This window comes from Chroicocephalus ridibundus, chromosome 22 (genome assembly GCF_963924245.1).
Source record: "Chroicocephalus ridibundus chromosome 22, bChrRid1.1, whole genome shotgun sequence".
Lineage (NCBI taxonomy): Eukaryota > Metazoa > Chordata > Aves > Charadriiformes > Laridae > Chroicocephalus > Chroicocephalus ridibundus.
Window position 1 is genome coordinate 2,503,987 of NC_086305.1, and position 20,706 is coordinate 2,524,692.

Consider the following 20,706-nt stretch of genomic DNA (forward strand, 5'->3'; position numbering starts at 1 on the left):
TGCTTCACCCTCCAATTACATTTACGTAGACGTGAGAACATAAAACCGTCTCAAAAGTTCATCTCAAGCCCCCAGAAGCAGCTTCCTCAACTCCATGGCAAGTGCGGTTCTTGGTGTCTGACAGCATTATACAAGAATTCATTTTTCCCATTCCTGCTGGGGAACAGCTTTAACTGGAGCCCTCATGCAAGTCCCACATCACTTACTAAAGTGCAAATCAAAGAATTTTACTGTTTTGGATACAGAAGCAGGTCACAGCGGCAGGTTCCTGCTACCAAAGGTGAAACCAGCCAATTGAAAAAAGAACATTTGTAGGTTCCAGGGTCTAATACAGGGAGATGCAACCAAGAAAGTGACCTTCGCCGGGACAAACAACATCCAGCACTTTCTGCAAGAATTCTGGGGGTTTATTTCAGCATGGCAATTCTCCACTGCTAGGAAGCAATGTTTTCAACTGAGTCATCTGAAGATACTGGTGATTGTCTGCAGTGTTTGTTTTACTGAAATGTAGATTGCATAACTGAGTCCCCATTTCCTGGCTTTTTATTACGCACCACGCTGATGCAAGTGAGCACGACCCATCGTCGGCAGGGCTGAGTTAAGACAAGGGGGAGAAAAACAACATTTCACACGTTAAACATCCCAAAATTCAGAGGTCAACTGGACTTCATTTCCAGAAAGGGGACAAGAGAAGATTTGTCAGCTTTCTAGAACTCCCTTAACTCCTGCCAGGTCATGAACAGCAAAAACACACTGGGACATTTCCACTTAAGGCTGGAGCCAAAATGCGCAAAGATAGAAAAAGAAAAAACTAAGTTAAGCCAGAACGTGAAGTCTTTTAAAATATTTATACATGTGCTTATATATAGGTGTATACACACACACGTATTTAGTGTGTATATAAGCACACGCATCCCCCTTACAGACATATCAGCTATCTATTTACATATATGTGTAAATATATGCGCATTAGTGTTAGTGCACATCTATACTGTTCTGTGGATCTCCAATTTCAACATTTCATACAAATTCTTCCCCATCTGCCTGGAACGACCCCACTGATGCTTAAGCGCTGAGCCCCCATGTTCTCATGGGAACGTGAGCGCCAGCCCCGGCCCCCAGCCCAGCCTGGTGCTGCGACGCCAAAGCCCTGCGTATCCCACTGTCCTTGCCCAGGCTCTTCCTTCTTGGATCGCTGCTTTCCTCTTGTCTTAAACCCTGACATCCCACATAGGCAGCCTGCACTCCACTCCCCTGCTTTTGACATGGTGGTGCCTCCATTTCACAGCAGTAAATGTTTTAGCAAGAGTATTTCTAAATCAGAAGTTTTGTTCTATCTTTCCGGGAAGCAATTTGCTTTGAGAATCTTCTCCCTCGCAAGCCTAACAACTTCATCCACTTACTGTAATGTTCTCAAATATAAGCTAAACAAAATAATCTTCTCGTCTACAGGAAATCAATGCATTTCCTTCCTGATAACTATCTTATTTCTCAGCTTCGAGCACTTGGCTGATAAAACAATGAGTCAGGGTCAGTTCTACATTTTGCAACTCACCATTCTCATCACAGACATCCTCTGAGAAGAGACTGGCTACAGATCACATGGGCTGCAGAAAAAACAGCAGCTCAAAAAAAAAAAAACCAACACCCAAACCCAAACAAAGCCTAAACCTCTGCTTTCTGGTTAATATTTGTGCCCAGAGTTTGCGAGCAGATGAGGTTAAGCAGGGAGCTGAGCCCAAGGCAGGGTCTCTGCAGGCTCCTTCTGGAGCCCACTGATACTTGCCACGGTTTTGTTTCCTCTCCTAAGATTGTCCTTCCTCTGTCACAACAAGGTGCTTTGTTTAAGGCTGCAGTCAGCATCACCACTTTCGTCTCTGTGTTTATTAGCACCAGCGCTTTGCTATCTGCACCCTCCCGGCTGCACGTTACGGTCTCAGGTGCGGGCACACACCAGATGTGTGACAACAGCGGTGGAGCGTTTCAGCTGACTTTGCGAGGAGCACAGCCACTTCGGAGGGACCAGCAGTGCGCTCGCAGCATCACCGCCTGACAAACACGAAATAACGCCAGAGTGACGTGACTGCACCCAGACAACCCTCAAAGGCCACGCAAACACCACCACACGTGTTCCAGGGCGAAGATGGGAGCCATGAAGAAGGCACAACACAAGGAGAGCAGCACCCTAATAAATCAGACACCCATAAGGAGCCACCAGATACTCGTTAAAGACAAGCCAGTGTCAGCATTGCACTTCTGAAGGTGGGGAAGACACCCCCCAAAATCCAGTTGTTCCTTACCTACGTATCTCCCCCCAGGTTTAATGACTATAGCGCTCCGGCTGCGAGTCTCCTCCTCGGCCTGTGCCATGCTTTGCCTTGCCTTCTGGTAGGAATCGTCAGTAGCACACACGGTGATTTTATCCTGTATGCTTCCCAGGCAATCCAAATGGATATTGCCATTGCTGCAAAAGAAACGCAATGGAGAAGATAGTCCCGACACTGCCAATGGGCACAGCTCTGTCACTGGGGAAATAACGGAGCCTGCGTCATCTAAGGAACAGGAGGGGACAGAAAGAAGCTGAGAAGGGTGAAAAGAGTGAGTGCCTCCTCACCCAAAGTTACACACACACACATGCAAACAGATTAGAAAGACTATAAGAAAGAAAGAACACTTAAGTTTTGCTCGAGTTTGTCAGGGGAAAGATTTTACAGAAGATACAGTGAAAAAAAGGCTAGGTTTTCTTTCGCTGTACCACTCACCTAGATACATACTGCTGGATACAGTCAAAACTCCCTTGTGGGCTGTCCTTGCCAATATTTGAAAGATAAAATGTGAAAGTCCGCACTTCCGTGGGTCGATCAGGCCTTGGAATAGCGATGTGCTGTTTGGAAGGAGGAAAAAAAAAAATATTGGTCACTTGAGGAGCCCACACTAACACAAAATTCTACTTTTCTGCAGTCATTTTGCAGCCTGCTACAAGTAACGCACAGGGATTACTGCATAGGAGACTCTGAAGAGCAAGAAGCTACGAGAAGGATTCAAGTTAGCAGAACTATACGCACTGACAAGATAAGGTACCAGCGGTAGAGAGATGTAAAGGGCAGCTAAAAAGGCAGCCACGTCTGCTACGGGACAGGGCTGCGAGCTGGCAGCTTGCTGACTTTCAAAGGGGAGCCCACAGTCATCTCGTTCCAGGAATCTGACCCAATTCTATTGATTCAGGCTCAAAACAGACTTGCCACCACTGTTTATATTCAACTTAAAGCACTTGAGACTTGTTTCTTTAGAATTAGTGATCCAGCACTAAACATAGTACAAGCCAGGTCGCTAGGTAGCACGCTTATTCTTTTTTAAGAGATTATAATTCCATAACGAGATTTCATGGCTCACAGTAGAGTGTGACGCTGCTGCTAAATTAAATATTTAATCAAGCATTAAGTGTGCTCCGCAGACAACTTGACAGCGATCTGCATTGTTTTTCTCCCCCCAGCCGTTCATTTTTCAGAAGGGAAACTCTTTCCCCTCCGCCTTCAAGGTCCAACATAAATCTCAGCGCCTCAGCTCTACCATCACAGCAATATTTGGTAATTAAGATGGCTTCCAGAAAATGAGAGAGAGGGAACATCAGCCTCAACCTATTTTAGGCTGCACTCTACCACACAGATTTATATTTACCCAGGTTGCCACATATATGCATAAAATATCTAGGCCTAGCAAACCAGCTCGGGCATCCACGTATGACTGCGCTCCGTAAGAGACGGGGGCTGGTACAGGAGGGTTTTCGGTGGTTTCCCTTCGACCTCAGACATCTCCAGCAGCCTGGAACCCCCGTGCATCTGGGCCACTTTGCTAAACCACAGGGATGTTCTCAGAATTGACAAGAAACACTGCTGTGACCCTCCTCGGGCTGCGCCAGCACAGCATTTTCCATCTACCCCCCGTGAACCCAGCTCTCTGCTCCAGCCCGCCCTCAAAACAGACCTCCCTTCTTCCCAAACGGCCAGCTGCGAGACCGGAGCGATACAGAAGGACAAGTTATCTGCCCCCCCCACAGCACGGTCCCAGGACTGGGATCTAAAAATACTCGGGAGGAGATGTGGTGGCGATGAGGGCAGCGCTGCCCCGTTATCTCCCCTGCCAAACCTGCGCCGCAGCCCTGAGCCCTTAATCTGTCCCGGCACCCTCTGCCCCCACCCATCCACACAGAACAAAATTCTCTTCTGCTTTACAGGCGAGCCGAGAATCTGCGCGAAGGCGATGCTATGCAAACAGTCCATCGGGGGGATTTTACAGTTGGCACCGCTAATTCGCTGGGAACGGGGCGAGAAGGTGAATGCAATGGGTCTGTCAGGCTCCCCGTGCTGCGCTGCACGCGACGGGTTTGGGAAATAAAACCTGGGGGATGGAACCAAATCAGACAGTCACACACTGCAATAACTTGCTTCCAGCTCCCCATTTACCATTGTAAAAACCAGCTGCTCCGACAGCCCCGACTTTGGCGTTTTTGTAGTTTCTGCAGCTTCTTCAAAGGACGTGAAACGGAACAGGAGCGAGAGTCATTTTAGCGTTAAATGTTGCTCGTTCCAGTACTGAAAAGTGTAGCATATGCAAACCGGCCGTTATCTAGGAATTATTTTTAGCTGAAACAGAAGGTTTCTCAAGCCACCAAATCAGCATGGTAACTGCTTTGAGGGAGCCCTAATTTTGGCGCCGAGTATTACACCAGTAACCATAGACACTTAAAAATAGCTCTCTACAGATGTGACTTCTGGTTTTTGTTTTTTTCTTTTTTTTTTTTTTCTTTCAAGTAATATTCATCTGTGTACTGTACAGCTCATTCTGAATGGCAATTTCACCTTCCTCTGTTAATACCAGCACAAGTTCATCCCAAGAAACGGGGCAAAACGTCGTATTTTCCAATCACGTAAAAGTTAAGGCGTTTTGTTCCTAACAGTCATATTTAAGAAAGCTGCATGAACACACGTGTATTTGGTACCCTAAGGGGGTTTTTTCTCCCCAGTTCAGTTCTTCCCCTACTCCCCCATCTCAGCCCCCCCCTCCCCCAGTAAACACCTGCAAATTTGACCCAACCCAAGCTCTAATTCTGCACATGCTTTTACCGAAATAGAAGCATCTTCAGCCTTTCTTGTGAAGTTATGCACTCCAACTACCGCTGCATGTGACGCTTTGGTACCCAAGCTCTTAAATCCTAATTTACATGCACGTTGGAACACGCAAAATGCTCCAGACTCTGTATAAACTTACAAAACTATCCAAGAAAATCCAGTTTGTGATGAAAAACCAACTAACAGGTGCTGCTCTTAAGCAATACCCAGAGAGTCCCACTTCAGCGTCCCAAGGAGTACCACTCTGCTAACTGCGACCCGGTCGCTGCCACCGAAAGCCTGACCGATACAGGGATTATCGCACTGCAGAAGTCAGTAACAGGACTAGCACTGCTATGAAGAAATGCATCCCAAGGCAAAGACCATTTACACCCCACAGCCTATAAAACCTCTCATGAGAGTCCATCCAGAGCAGGATCCACGCAGGTTTTGTCCCCCGTCACCAAAATACCTGTTTTATTTTGGGTGAGAACCACCGACATCCTCCCTTCAGCACCTGGCCGACAGAGCTGCCACCTCGCTGACCCCGTGCTTAATTCCCGGCCAGTTCCCTTTGCTGGTTAATTAGATTATTAAACATGAAAGTTGTTCTTCTGTGTATGAAAAGCTGAGAGCATCCTTGACAGCATTCATTAGACTAACACAGGGAACAGTTAAAAAAAAAAAAAAGAGACATGGGCACAGTAATTTAAAAGCCCCACCAATAATGAGATTCAACAGGTCGGGAGGCTTCTGCAGAATTAAGTTAAGGAAGTGGCAGTTTGTTTTAAACTCGTATTTTATGTCCTGCCTCCCCCAGTCACCAAGTACTTTGAAGTTTGTCCTTCTCGCAAGAGGGGTATTTACGCAGAAAAGTCACAGGATTAAAATCCCGTACCACTGGACACTGCTTTAAGTCACACTCTGACATTTGCGGCACAAACAAAACCTACCGCCCTCGACAGTTAACGGGAAATCTTCTCCACAGCGACAGTGATTAGGGAGCAAAATACGAAGGCAACAAATTGGGGAATTAAGGTATAGTGGAAGAAAGCGTATTCCAAAAATAAATAGCTAAACAAATACAGTTTTGTGTCATCACCTGAATTTCAGAGCTTGTTAAATTACCAAAATTACCTTTTTGGCCCAATTGATAGGAGACTCGCTAGAAAGTATTTAAAGCCTCGTCATCAATGCCTTAAAGCAGGGCACAATCGTGACACACACCAGGACTGCGCTTAAAAACAGATGGTTTCGCAGCTGCCAGCTTCGTGTCATACCCAGTAAAAATAATAATAAAAGGACAAAGAGCTCTTTCTATCTGCCCCAATTGAGCTGGGTCTCGCTTTCTTCAAAGCTCTACCTTTGGCCTTTACTCGACAGCGCAATTAATTAAGCAGCTGAAAAATGAGGCAGGCAGAGGTCAGGCCTGTGCTGCCAACACCCTCCTGCCACCGCGCAGGGCTCCACGCTTCGCCCTCTCAGCGGCACCCTCCCCGGCTGTCATTACAGGTGATCGGCAGCGCCTTCACCAAAAACACCTCTTCTCTGGAAGTTAAGGGCTCAAATATAATTAAGTGCATGAAATATTTATTTTTAATTATTATAAGGAGCCGCATAACTTTAGAATATTTTTAATTTTTATAAGGAACTGCATCGTTTAAACATCTTTTTAATTATTATAAGGAACTGCATAATTGTAAAACAGGTATTTTTAAAATTATTACAAGGAACTGCACCGTTTTAAAATAGGTTTTCTTTAGGTTAACCTGAAAATGCCTGAGCGTGTACGGCATCCACGTGAAACCCAGCGCAGGGAGCGCCGGGCAGCTGAGGGCGGTGGAGCGTTTTAAGCTGTTCCGATTCATTTTGCTGTGTTTCCTTCGAGCAGGAAGATTAAGAGAAGAGGCATTTCTAGAACTTAAGCAGCTTTGCAGGAAAAGTTAGGTGTAGGTCCTCTCAAGGTGCTCTACAAAGGGAGGGGAAAGCGTCTGCAAGTCTCTGTAGCTTCTTTATTACATGCAAAGCTGTTTGCTCATCTAATAGCGACAAATCATCCACCTTTAAAAGTTCTCCTTGCCACTCGCCTCTAATTCTGCCAAACTTCAGTTGCAGATTTTTATCTAAGCTTTCATGCTGAGCTTTCTGGGAAGTTTAATTGTAAACAAAGTGGAAAAAAAACCCTGGAAATTGCTCCTTTCTTTATTTCCCAGGACCGAAAGGTTTGTATTTTTCTTCTTAACTTAAGATAACAATTATGTCTTTCCTGCTCTGTTTTGTTACAGTACTGTGAGACTAATATCACAGGGTAAAATATGGGCAAGGAGAAGCGTGCTAGACTTTAACGCCTACTTGATTCAAGCATTTTTGGAAGTTTTAGTGTGCCACCACAAAAAAATTAAGAAGTAATTTACAGCTAAGTTCAGATTCTTAGGAAAAAAAAATAATTAAATTCTCCTTCCTTACACAGAACAAAGTTAAACACACGCCTTTTTGTAGCTAAAAGGTGTATGAATGACACTTTTAAAGTTCACTGAAGAGTTGCATTACTTTACCAGAAACACTGCCAATTCAATCTCAGCGTTGTCAGTAACCGGCTCGACAGACGGTTTCGAGCATCTATAAATATCTTGGAAGAGTTCAGTCATCGGAACAGAAGTTAAAGAAATAAAACTCCTGAATAAAAAACCCTTTTGATACAGAAACTGCCCAGTTGTTTAGATGTGCATATTAAATAAATCTTCGGTCCGGTCGTAGCAGCCCCTGAGCGCTGCTAATCTCAGTAATTTGTGCCCATAAAGTCTTGCCCACTTTACCGGGCTCGGGGCGGCGTTTCCTCGGGACACGGCCGAGGTTTCCATGGATTGCTGCACCCACCATGGCACTGCCATCACTGAACTTTCCGTTTCCTCCTCCTACCTAATAGCCTGGCCTTAGAAAACTCCGTTTCCCCACTGGCAGCCCTTTGCACCACTATGGATTTAGCAAGGGTAGAAAAGAAAGAGGGGGAAAAGTTTTTAAGAGATATAATCCAGGCGGATCAAGGAGCACAGACTCCTTCCCGGAGCGCGTCAACACTTCGCATCTCTCACCGTCAGAAACCAGAGCATCCCCCTGAACTGGAACCGGACAGACACAGAGAACACGTACCTTACTCACATTAACTGTATAAGCCGGCGAAGAACTTTCCAAGGCAACCCACATGCAAACTTACCCCTTGGCTTCCTTGAAACTGGATTACTGGTTTTGATGTCACAGCATCCTAAAAAAAACAAGTGGGGAAAAAAAAAAAAAGATTACCGTAGAGAAATTTAAAGCTCCAACATTCAGTGCCAAAAAATACTCAGCTTGATTTTTCACCTATACTTTTTTTTTTTTTAAAAAGGAAAAAGGTTCAGGGAAATATACAGAATTCCAAGTGGGAAAATACAAAACCTCCTGAAACAGTGGGTTTGCACCTAGAAAAGGGATAAAATTGTAGCATCAGCAGTGGTTAAAACACTTCACTCCTGAAAGTCATTAACCCTTACTGCAGAAAAAGCGAACCTCAGGGATGATACCCGGACAGGCCACACTTCGCTCCTTCCCGACCCCTAGCCCCCATTTCAGACGGAACAGCTTGGCTGCGCGGCAGCGGCGCTCGCCTTCAGTTTTGAGTTAAACAGCGGATATTTGAGGGGAAACATTTATTACAGTTCTTAGGCCCGAGAACGTGCTAAGCAAACTTTTTCCACCAGAAAACTGGCAATTCATTGGAGCAGCGAACTGCAACTTCATTGCAAAATACTGTTGTTACGTTGCCCATTTCAACAATCGGCCTCTTCCTCCGTACTAATTCCCTTCCATTTCACGGAGTCGCACTCCTGCAAGCTTTGAAAACCCCTGAAATCTGCTCGAGGCAGAAACACCACTGAATTTCAGCCGGAGTTTCTGCACCGGGATTGCACTTTTCACTTCGCTGTGGTTTTACAGAGATCACAAAAGCTTTGGAGTCGCTTTGGAGTCCAAACTCTTACCTGAGGTTTCAACTATCGGGAACAAAATAACGTGCAACCCAAGCCACGCTAAGTTTTACTTCTTACATTTCAGGAGAACTGTGGCTGTAATGGTTCTATTTCCTAAGTCACTCACAACGTCCCAAGACGCACTTGGAGACCCTGCAGCGCAGGAGTTGTGCTCCACGGGGTGGAAAAAACACTCTGGGTGTGGGATCCCCTTCACGGGGACAGAAGAGCTGACAACCAGGTTGCAATGTCATGGAAGGAGTGAAGACGCTGCCCCACAGACGGAAGACAATGTTCTAATGGGAAAAATGCCAAAGAGTTTAGGAGACAAAGTCCAAAGGGTGCATCTGTGTCATCCTTTTTCTATCGGAGTCATCTCCTGGCGTCACAGCGACCCCATCGACTTCCCCAGGATGACAGACACAGCCATTCTCGTTTAGCAGCAAAAGAGTTAACAGCTCGAAAGCCCGTTAAAGTTTATCATCTCTCATAAAACCTTTCCAAAGGCTTTCAGCCCAGGAGTGAAGAATCTAAGCCACAATACGCTGACATTAACAAAAAAAATAAATAAATTCACTAGCAAGAAACTCTCCTTCCAGCACAGACAAATAAACTCACACCAAGACACGCTTTGAAGAGCCCATCCAACGCGGTTTAACCCATCTGCATCACACCCCAAATAAACTGTTTGTGAGATATTCATGACGGTGAGTAAAGCACAACCATGCTTGAAGCCGACAGCACCCCCTCTGTGTCGTATAGCCAGTTCTGTAGACCCGAAACAACCTTTGTCAAGAAACAATAAACAACATCTTGCTCTACGTACGGAGATCACCGAATTCCTTGAGTGCCACGCCACTGCATACCACAGCGCGCTGTTCATCGACAGACTGGCCAGCTTTTTGTTCCCGGTGTCAGCATGTACTGTGCAACGCGTCCAGAAATTCATACGAACATACTTGAGCAAACAAGCATTTGAAACATTAAAAAAAAAAATCTGGATTCAAAAAAAAATAATAAATAAATCTGAACGCGGATCTTGTACAGCTAATTACGGATTTGCAAAGTTCTGCAATTAATTCTGTAAAATTACTTAAGTGGAATAAAAAGGTAATATGAAGCACGTAAGTAGAATAACAAGGCAGTAACAATACAGAAGTACTGTTACACAAATCAGGACAAGCTTTAATTACAGAACTTATAAATTCCCTAATCTACATACAAACTGGTTTGAAGTTAAATGCGTAATCTCAAACTTAAAAATGAGTGTTCACACGAGATAAATGACAAACTTCAGCTTTATTTCCTTGAATCCCCAAAATCCAGTATTTCCAGGCTCCTGAGCGGTGTGTGCCAAGGGACTGCGGGGTTTTGTGTAGGAATATCGGTGTTATAACGCCGCGCCGCCACCCACAGAAGGGATGGCAGGGAAATGCTGGATATCGGAGGGTCACTGCACCATCCGCGTTCCCCGTTCGGGGAGAGACAGGGAAGGCTCTTGGCTTTTCAGCAACATCACCCCTTGCAGGCGTCACGTCCCTCTTACTGCTCCCAACTCCTTGGCTACGGGTCGTTTGAGAACGCTCCGGGATGGAGAAAACACACACACACCCTAACCTAATTAAGGATATGAATTTAAGTACTTGTATTAGACGAAATTAAATTCCTGCATGGACACCTTCATTCAGAGTAAAAGCAGACAGATGAATTAAGCCAAACCAAATTAAAACCATACTTCAATTTTCAGTTCGTTTGGATTAACTTTCCTGAATGATCTTGTATGGACAAAGCCCAATTTCACAAAGTTCTTGCTGCCGTTTCCAAAACCCCCATCATCCTCTACGGACTCACCTAATTCTTCCGTAGTGACGCCACGACAGTGGACTTCCTTCGTTATGGTTTCCTAGAAATGCCGTCCCACCCACCTTTAATGGGAACAAGGTCTTTTCCTCTTTCTCTCTTTCATTCTGATTAATGAAGTCATCTCCTCGTCCCTGGGGCAAGAGCGTGGTCCTGCTGCGGGCGCAGGTCTGCCAGCACCAGAGAACACCAGCCGACAGCGCTCAGCACATTTTGGTACACCAAGGATGCTGATGAAACCTCACCTTTATGTTTAATTAAGAGACAAAACAAGACAGATCTGTCCGAGCACCTTCCAGCTAACCAATTCCAGCTTTCCATGAGACTCACTGTATCTAGGAATGGCTACTAGAAGCCGATTAGGATAAAGACAAAAATCTAAGGCAAGAAAACAACAGATCACAGAATCATAGAATGTGTTGGGTCGGAAGGGACCTCTAAAGGCCATCTAGTCCCACCCCCCTGCAGTGAGCAGGGACATCTGTAACTAGATCAGGTTGCCCAGAGCCTCATCCAGCCTGGCCTCGAATGTCTCCAGGGATGGGGCCTCCATCCCCTCTTTGGGCAACCTGGGCCAGTGTCTCACCACCCTCAGGGTAAAGAACTTCTTCCTAATGTCGAGTGTTTCGAAGCAGCCAATGGACAGGTTTTCTGCTGCCAGGTACAGACGTTCACCTCTGCAGTTAACAGAGCCCTCCATAGCGCCGTCAGCGCTGCTTACGAGGTCCGAGCGTGAACACGCAGCCCTGCTGGGACCTGTGGGACCAGAGAACAAGCCACTGCCAGGCCAGAGGCACAAATTTCTACGCTGTGCCTATACCAAGAGCGAGCAGAGGCCCTTCAAACACACCTCCGACGCATTAATTTCTTGCCTGCTCCCGCTCGCTATTGTTTCAACAAAAGGTTTCCTGACGCAGGACCAGAAGGTTGGCAAATCATTACCACGGCTTCACTGTTTGCTAATTCCTACAATGGATCTTTAAGAAAATGCGTCAAGCTTCCTCCCATCTTACCGTAAGAGAAAATGAACTGTTTTAACAAGCCGGAGAGTCCTTCCTGCAGTCGAACCCACCCGTGCCACAACGCTCCATAGCAATAACTTCCAGAGGAACATCCAAACCACAAATGTGTGGCTGTACTTCTCCAGGATCTACCCAACTTCACCATATCTACCTGACCTGCCAACAGACCCTCCAAAGGGGCCTGGACAGACCCCAGTTATGTCAGGTGACAAGCCAGCATAAAAGAATCACTTCTTTGCTATCTGGAAAGAACATTTCCACGCTTCTGGGCCCAGTTCGCTGCTGTTGATAGCTCCCGCTGTATTCTTCAGGGACGCCGGAGAAATAAAGCCACAAGCTTTCAAACACTGCAGCTCCACTCTGGGACACCAACGGGAACCAAACGCCACGGACCCAAGTGCTTTTCCTCAGACAGTCCTCCAGATACTGTAGGGTTATGCTAGAAGTCATGAGATTAAACCAAAAACTCATCCCCAAAGCTCCCACAAAACATTTGTCTTTTATTAGCATGGTATTATGCTCATCTTCCTCCTCTCCTCCGGGCCAGGGGAGAGCCAGTAACCCTTAATACGTGCTCCGAAAGCTCTCAGAGGCGGTGGCAATGCCCAAACAGCTCCTCGTGCTTAAGTATTCCAGATCCGGCACATGGAAGCTTGAGTAAAGAGTGGGAGGAACTAGAAAGTGTCAGCAAAACGCACAAAAATTAAATGTAAAACTAATAAAACAAGTTATTATGTATTAAATATAAAGTGATATATTCTAAAACACTTAATTATCTATCACTTTATATGATCAAAGTTGGCACTGGGTTTTAAAACCGTTTAGTGGAAAAGCTGGATGGGATATTCCTACCCAGGACCAGAAAGGACATTTAAAATCCTCAGGTCAAGTAACCAGCTGGAAACCTCCCCGTTTCTTCAGGGAAATAGGGATAATTAAAGAATACGTTGTTTCGAGAAGTTCTGTTAGGCATTTACTGGAATTCAGACTGAAGGCAGTGTTACACGGAAAATATTTCCTATACTTAGTATTGGTGTATTTGTCTGTTTTCTTAAATGTTAAGAGTCACAAATGCCGAGCAAACTGAGCAAATGAAAGCTTACCCTTCTTTATGTTGGAACAAGGGAATTATTTTCAGAATTTAAAGCTTCTTGCAAGCATTTAAAATTAGTAGCAAGAATTCCAATAACTATACAGAGAAACTGTAAAATCAGGGTAACCCCGAGGCTGGCATTAACGGGGACATTTCCAGCTGTCACGTGCAATTCCAGCCAGGTCAAGCACCTCGGAAGCCAGTTAGAAAAATGAGAAGAAACAGAAAATTAAAATTCATAAATTTCAGACTCGCTGATACCCCAAACTCATGGAAGTTCCTCTTTAAGTCTTTGGTTATGACTAGTTTATGTTTCTTTTGCCTACACAGCATGGTCCAAATATAGGCATGCTCCCTCCGCTACTTCCTCCGGCTTCTCAGCACAACTGCCAAAGGATGAGGAAAAAAATTTTAAAAAAGGGTCAGATCCCAATCCAGGAGGATTCGCAGTTCAAGGAGACCTGGATGCTCGAGAAAAGGTGTCCTGCAGACCCGAACAGAACTTAACGATTTAGATTTCCACTTACATTTTGGTTTTAGACACACCACGCAGACTTTGGAAAGTAAAACGAGAGACCGAAACGAAAGCAAATATATCCCACATCTCGCTGTGGCAGACTCACAAGAGACACCTCAGAGTCCCAAAGTTCATTAGCAGCAAGATCTATAAATCCCAGGGGAAATAAATACCTTGGAATATATCCACAACAACTTCAAGTGACTGTGTGTGAAGTTTGCTGGCAGTCAATTAGCCACAGCCGGCCCAGGAGAGCAGCACTGCATAGTAGGGAGAGACAAAAGACTTCTCCCAAGACATGCCCCTTTTTTCGAGGCTTATATTTACCTCCTACCAGAAACACAGCAGCAAAAAAGCCTCCAGCATATTCTTTTTTTATGTCACATCTATTACTCACGGAATTAAAATACCGTCTCCCTGCTACACAATTTCCATCTGCAATTTAAGGCCTCCCAACAACCCCATTTGAAGTTGGGGACACCAACAGACTGCAGATGGGATCGACTCTGCTGAGACTCGAAAATTATAGATCCTATATAATTTTTGTTGACCGAAACTACAAAGCCTTCCAGACCTTTTCATGCTACATACGCCTCGGAGACAAGCGACTGGTTTTGCTATTCAAATAACAGCATTCTCAGGGAAAGAGTCCTGGAAATTCCATGTAAATCCACAACTGGTGAAGCAAAAGTTTAGCTTTCTACTCAAAGAGAGGTGCCAGCAGCCGCGGTGACAACGGTCAGCCGCTGAGGTGACAAACATGGCTGTGGGGATGCTTCTGGCGGTGTCCCTGCATCCTTCCCGAGATGGGAGCCTGCAAACCCCCCGATGCAGGAGCAGCGCGGCACCGCGGGGTGACGGGTGCTCCTGGGGCGGCGAGCCCCGAATTAACCCACATACGCGCTTGCTCGCTCCTCCTCCCCGGAATTACCCCACTTATTAACTTGATGAGCAAAGCGTTGTCCAACGATGAAAGCACATCCGTCTGCTGGGCCCGGCTGCCCACTCTTCTACCCCATCTTCCCTCCCCAACATGTAAAAGAAATACCTGTTTGGTGCAGGAGTAAGTACCCAAGCTTTCAACACAAATAATTTTTAAAAAGGTGCTTTTGATGAAGATCTGGAAGCTGGAGACTTACCAATTACTCTGTGAACTGTAGTTTGTATTTATTATAATCTATCATCTTACTAATAGGCATTAATGGATGCATATTATTGCTGCAATATTAAAGCACCTACGAGTCCTGGCCATAACGCAGCAATAAAACGATAAAGAGCTTTTATGTCAGACAAAATGCTAAGCTGTACATTTTAAACTTTAAATTGCTAAACTCCAAAATACAAACTGTCTTCCTTGTTTATAAGTGCATAATTTTAAGTGGGCTATTACAGCACAAACATCACTTCCTCAGTAGCTTTAACTTTCCAGGGTCAAAAACCAAGAGTGCCCCTATAAGATAGAAAACAAGTTTTATTAAAAACGTCATCCCAAAAAAACCCCTTAACATTAGGGAAACTGTGGCTGACCTACAGAACTTCAACATTCGGGGCTCTGCATTAAGGACGCATCGTAAGCATATAAAATCTTACATCACTACACAACCTGAGCAATGACACACAAAGCTGCTACCTTTGAGTAAAGTTTAGAGAGTAAGACACATGATTAAGTTTAAAAAAAAAAAAAAAAGTGTAGCGTAATTGAAATGCTTTGTGCCTGCAACGTAAAGCAGAAACTCGGTCCCTAAATGGACAATAGCTTGTATCAGCAAACCCCAGAGCAATTAAACTCCACTGTCATCAAGATGTCACCCCACAGGCACGAGAGCTGAGCCAGCCGGGGAGCCTGGTCCCTCTCACATGCCTGGATCTTCTGATCTCGCCTAATCCAGGTTAAAAAAAGATCTTCCTGAATAAAAGGCAATGGGTTTGTTGATACCGATTCTTTGCAGAGTTCATCGGGAAACTGAAGCAGGTACACACCTCCCTGCTGCGGGCGGCTCTCCAGCAGGGGCCAGAAAGCTTGCTTTGAAGGGGAAGGAGGGGAAGGGAGAGAGAGACTGAGAAATATCCCACGGGGAGCCAAACTGGACCCAAACACCCCTCGGCACCCTCGATGGAGCTGACACTCGCCAGCCCCACGGCGATGGGCTGCGGCACACTGTGCCTGGCCAGTATGACCGTGCCGCCATGAGAGCGGTCCTCAGCTTGTCAAACCCATCGGCCTCCTCCGTCAGCCCCGAGTACAGAGCTCCTCGGTGGGTCCTGCCTTTGAAACCCTCCCCAGCACGAGCAAACAATTCAAACACAACTCACCTCGGTGGTGTTTTACATACAGGGTAGTTTAAACTTTCACGCTCAAGCCCAGTGAAATTTCTGCATTTCAACTTGGTAACTTCAAGTGACTCTTTCCAGACGTGCTTCAAAAGAGTCTTTTCTTCCTACTACAGAACCAAACTGTGTTTTTACTGATCCTGTATTTGCAAAAATAAACCTCTGAACTCCAAAAGAACAGATACCTCTGACACGAAGACCGATACTCTGATCATCTTTAGCACCAACCACAAATCCTGTGAAAGGTCCCCTTGGTGAGGGAGCTCCAGCCCGCCGCACACACGGAGAAACCCCGGGACAAACCACACATGGCTCAGGATCATTGAGCCAAGATGTTTGGCTAGCGCAGGGTACAGTAGTTTTCCACTAGAAAGGAACGCTACGCGTATACGCAATTCAGGCAATGCCTTTCAGGAAGAAAGTTAAAAGAAGGCTCAATTCCTTAGAGAAATAATTAAAGTATTGTCACTTGGTATTGAGTTTACTGGGATCACTGCACAGCAGGCGACCTTGTTTGGCCGCAGGAGAACCTGGCTACAGCAAACGGACCAGCACGTCCATCCGACCAATTCCTTCCCAAGAGCAGGAACCACCAAATGACCTCTTGCAATCCCTATTCCTCAATTTCTTCAGCAACGCAAATGCCGTAACCGAGTAACTCTTTTCATGAGCACCAAGATGGATACAGAATTGTTCTGTAATAAATAGGAACAAAAACACCATATGAAATGGCTGCAAGAGATGCTGCAAGGATGCAGTGCTCTGTCTCCAGAGAAAGTGCAAGTTTGTTTTTGCGGATGATGGATCTGGGACTTCCATGGACACTTTAGAGTCAGACCTACCTGTCTGCAGAGAAGGGCTCACCCGTACGGGGACAGGTTACTGCAGGGAGAGACACTGCAAGAGGAGAACACACTCTGGGGACGGATAGAGGCATAACCTAGATCATTTTAAGAGCCACAACCACTTCCGTTCTGAATAACACTTTCTTTTCCAATGGCCGCTGGGTCACCGGATCCCATCGCTGCCACTTCCAAGAGGCCCAGCTTCACCACTCGACGCGGTGGAAAGACAAAAGATGGAAAGCAAATCCACACTGAAACGGGAGGCGACTCGTAGTCTGAGGTCGAAGGGAACGTATATTGTAAGAAAGAGGAAAAGATCAAAGGTGGGTTTGTGGCATCCAGGGCCCCTGGCTCCCAATTAACACAGACACGGTTACATCGTATCTTCAGTCTCATTTGGGAATCCAAGTTCAGAGACTATGGGCACATTTCCCAACGGCACAGCACTCTTTTTTTATTTTGTGTTTTTTACCTTTGCTTTTCTGGGGCGTTAAGGGAAACCTACTCATTAAGTCTAGCAAGAGAAGCAATAATCATAAAGTCTCAAGCCTTTTCGCCTGACACCAGACTGCTACGAGAGCTTAACGCGTGATTCTCTGTATTTAATCGTTACAAACTCCCACCAATTTCACTGCTAACAAGACGGGGCTGCTTCCTCAGGTTTTACTGTCAGGAGACCAATGGCCAACTCCCACCCTTTCCAAAGCCTTGTGAAGGAAAGGCTTTGGGGGGAAAAAAAGAACATTTGCATCCCCATGTAGCCTTCTGCCCCTAGTACAACTCTTCAAAGCAGTCTGGCAATCAATTTAAAATATGTCTATAATGAAAGAATCATCAAAACACAGGACGTCATGCTCATTTTTTACTGCATTGACTCAGGAGGTCTCCTTCACTCCAAGCCAAAACCCTAGTTTTGATAAAAGTACTGCACCTCTCTGAAAAGGAAGTTTCATTTTTTGTTGTCGGATTTTCTGCACCCGTTACTCATTACTGAAGGGTGTTCCAGACTCTCTGAAACTGAGAACCAATAGCCCTCAAAGCTATTTTAATTTTATTAGTCAGTGACGCATTCTTGGATCACAACTGCCCATTCATCTGAAGGCTCTCACCTTTCCCTCGTCCTCTTCTCCCCACCCCAATCCCGAAGACAGAGGGTCAAGCACCCCTTCCCCTTTTCCACGAGCACACCAGAAATCAACAAAATTCAGCACAAGTGGCTGGGTTTATTACCCTTTTTCCTGAAGGGATTTTTTTTTTTCCTCCTGTAACTCAGACTAAAACCAATAGAAGGTAGCACCAGGAAAGCATAAAACAAGTTGAAACAACATTTCCCAAAGCACTCCTACAAAGATAATGCTGTGCTGGCAAATTCATCGCAAAAAAATTAAGCACGAACCTCGAAATAAGTTCCATTGTTTTGTTATTCGTAAGCAACTGAATGGCGTTTGGAGAAAAGTAATTTAATGTTAAATTAACACATCCCTAAGCCCACCTCTTTTTCAAAATAGCAACCCTATAGTAACTTATTTATACAGGAGGGGAAAAAAAAAAAAAATTTTAAATTGGAAAATTAAGTCATAATTTAAGTCCGCTCATATGGCCTGAATCTATCCCCTTCTTACAGGGCAGCACTGAGTGTCTTTTAGCACGGCAAAATCTGTTAGCAGATACTGGAAGCTAAAGATAGGGTAGAAAAAAAGGAAGGTAAATATTGGTATTTCTAAAGTGCAGGCAAAGGAAAGCAAACCCTCTTAGATTTGTTTTTTGAACACGTGGATTTGCTTTGAAACAGTTTTCAATCAGAAACACTATTCCACACCGAAATTTCCAGTCCTACTTCCATACATTGGAAGTACTAATAAGAGAAATAATTATTAAATACTCTCTTAAGACAAGTTCAGCAGCACAGCTTCAGCATCTGTGCACATCTGAATTACAGGACGACTTAGAGAGGCCTTAGTCTGGCGAGAATCCCATTAAGACGTCCATGCTCGAAATTCCCCGGGTAGCCAGCTCTCGCATGCAACACTGCTTGTTTTTGCAGCAGGGTTTTACTGGAGCTATCAGATGATCTTGTTAAATTGGGAAAGGACTGAGGAAAAAAAAAAAAACCACACAACAAACTGGCATAAGGAAACTGAATCATCCAAAATTCCCAACTCTGCTAAAGGTGAACAGCAGTTCTGGTTTTCCCTAAAGGCTTTACTTAAACAGTTTTATGAGCCAAGAATCATTAAGGGGTTTTAGATTTTCTCAGATTAATATTTTAAAAGCCATTCCTCTAGCACAAGAGACCTTGAATGAAGGCTTCCGTGCTTCCTCTGGAAGAGGAGGGAGGTTTGCTACTGTTTACTAGATGCTGGAGATGCGGCCACCTCTCAAAATGAACCAAAAAGATTACGAAAATGCTGAGGAAAACAATTTCAAGCATGGAAATCACTTGGCTCGCTATTGCCTATCTTAGAAATTGTACTTTTCACCGATTAGCCTTTCTGTAGCAATACAAGCAATACTGCTCTTGCTCTGTTTTGACAACGAAATCAGGGCTGCGAAATGTGAAGACAGAGGCGGTTTTGGTCTGATTGCCCAAAAAAGGACCACAGCAAGTACCCGGCATCTCCGTTCCTCACCCTTCCCATCCCCCACAGGCTCAAATTTGAAACGTGGATACAACTGAAAACAATGATCTCAAGAAGCTGCACTGAAAAGGTTTAGAATTTGCTATTGAATATAGCAAGATTTGTTTCCCCTCGCTGAGGAATGGGAAGCAGAAGTCAGCTCATAGGCACTGGCCTGGCGGGAAGGTGGCCACTCCGCACGGACGCATCCAGCCACACCACCAAGCGAGGGATAACGAGGGACCAGTTCTGTGGGATGAGACTTCCCTATTTCTGCTGCTCGGAGCACAGCATCCACCATAAATACTCACCTCCTCTTCTGGCCAGTTACACTCTGTTTAAACACTCCTCTTATTTCAAACTTCACACGTTATTCTGCCAAATCCCCCTCCTGAACCGCTGTGGGGGTCAGCAACCGAAGTCACTGCAGGCTCGTACCACCGCAGAGGTAACCAAAGCCACCTCATATTGCTACTGAAATGTAATAGAAAGGTTTTCCAGCCAAGCGTCTTCCAAGATGGCCATAAAAATCATCATTCTTAGCCCAAGACACCAGCTAATGTTTTGGGGTTTTTTTTCTGAACTGCCAGCCTACAAAAGCTGCTTATGGACAATTCTTTACCTGGCTGGTCTCTACCTTTAATGACCACAAAGCACACACGCAGTCCCAAAGTGCTGGCCAGACCCAAGACAGATGAAAAGGTCACCATCATGCTTAGAACTGCAGGAACTTAAATAATTTTAAAAAAGCTTTTCCATAACAGGCTGGTACTACAAATATTTTGGGTTCAGCTTTTGCGCTGTACAAAATCCTCCACTATCAGAAGAAAATGTTTCCCAAAATAATCTAGGAAAGTGTGTCACGATAGCACATCTTAAAACAACTCCCCCTCATCCCCATCATAAATAAAGAAAGTTTCCATAACTGATAAAAACACCCAGGCTCTTCCATCCGAGGCTGAAGGCCACGCTGTGGAAGCGACGTGAAGTGACTGCAGAACCAGGCTCAGAGTCGAGGCTTGTTCCTCGTGTCACCTTATATATAAGCATTTCACCTCTGGGTTGAAACTCCTCCCTCTGTGAAAACCCAGCTAATATCCCCCAGGTGGAATATGGAGCCACTGTCCCTTCACGCAGCGTTTACTGGAGACCATTCAGGTCTGCGAGCAAGAGCTGGGCGGCACTGGTACCTCCACACCAAGGGTTCCCAACCCAGCCACCCTCAGGTCCTACATGAGGTTCACGGAGCAGCAGGAGACACGTGAAAGAAGAAAACAGAGCGTATTAAGAACAGCTTAACAAAACAAC

General features: G+C 45.3%; 1 protein-coding gene across 1 annotated transcript in view; it reads right to left on the reverse strand.

Annotated features, from left to right (window-relative positions):
- ELL (elongation factor for RNA polymerase II) overlaps positions 1 to 20,706 on the reverse strand; it is a 53,758-nt gene that overhangs the window by 19,218 nt on the left and 13,834 nt on the right. The window contains exons 2-4 of the mRNA XM_063357723.1: positions 8,323 to 8,370; positions 2,763 to 2,884; positions 2,301 to 2,464 (exon numbers count right to left, since the gene is read on the reverse strand). Coding sequence (XP_063213793.1) covers positions 2,301 to 2,464; positions 2,763 to 2,884; positions 8,323 to 8,370 — 334 coding nt within the window. The remainder of the gene's footprint in view (positions 1 to 2,300; positions 2,465 to 2,762; positions 2,885 to 8,322; positions 8,371 to 20,706) is intronic.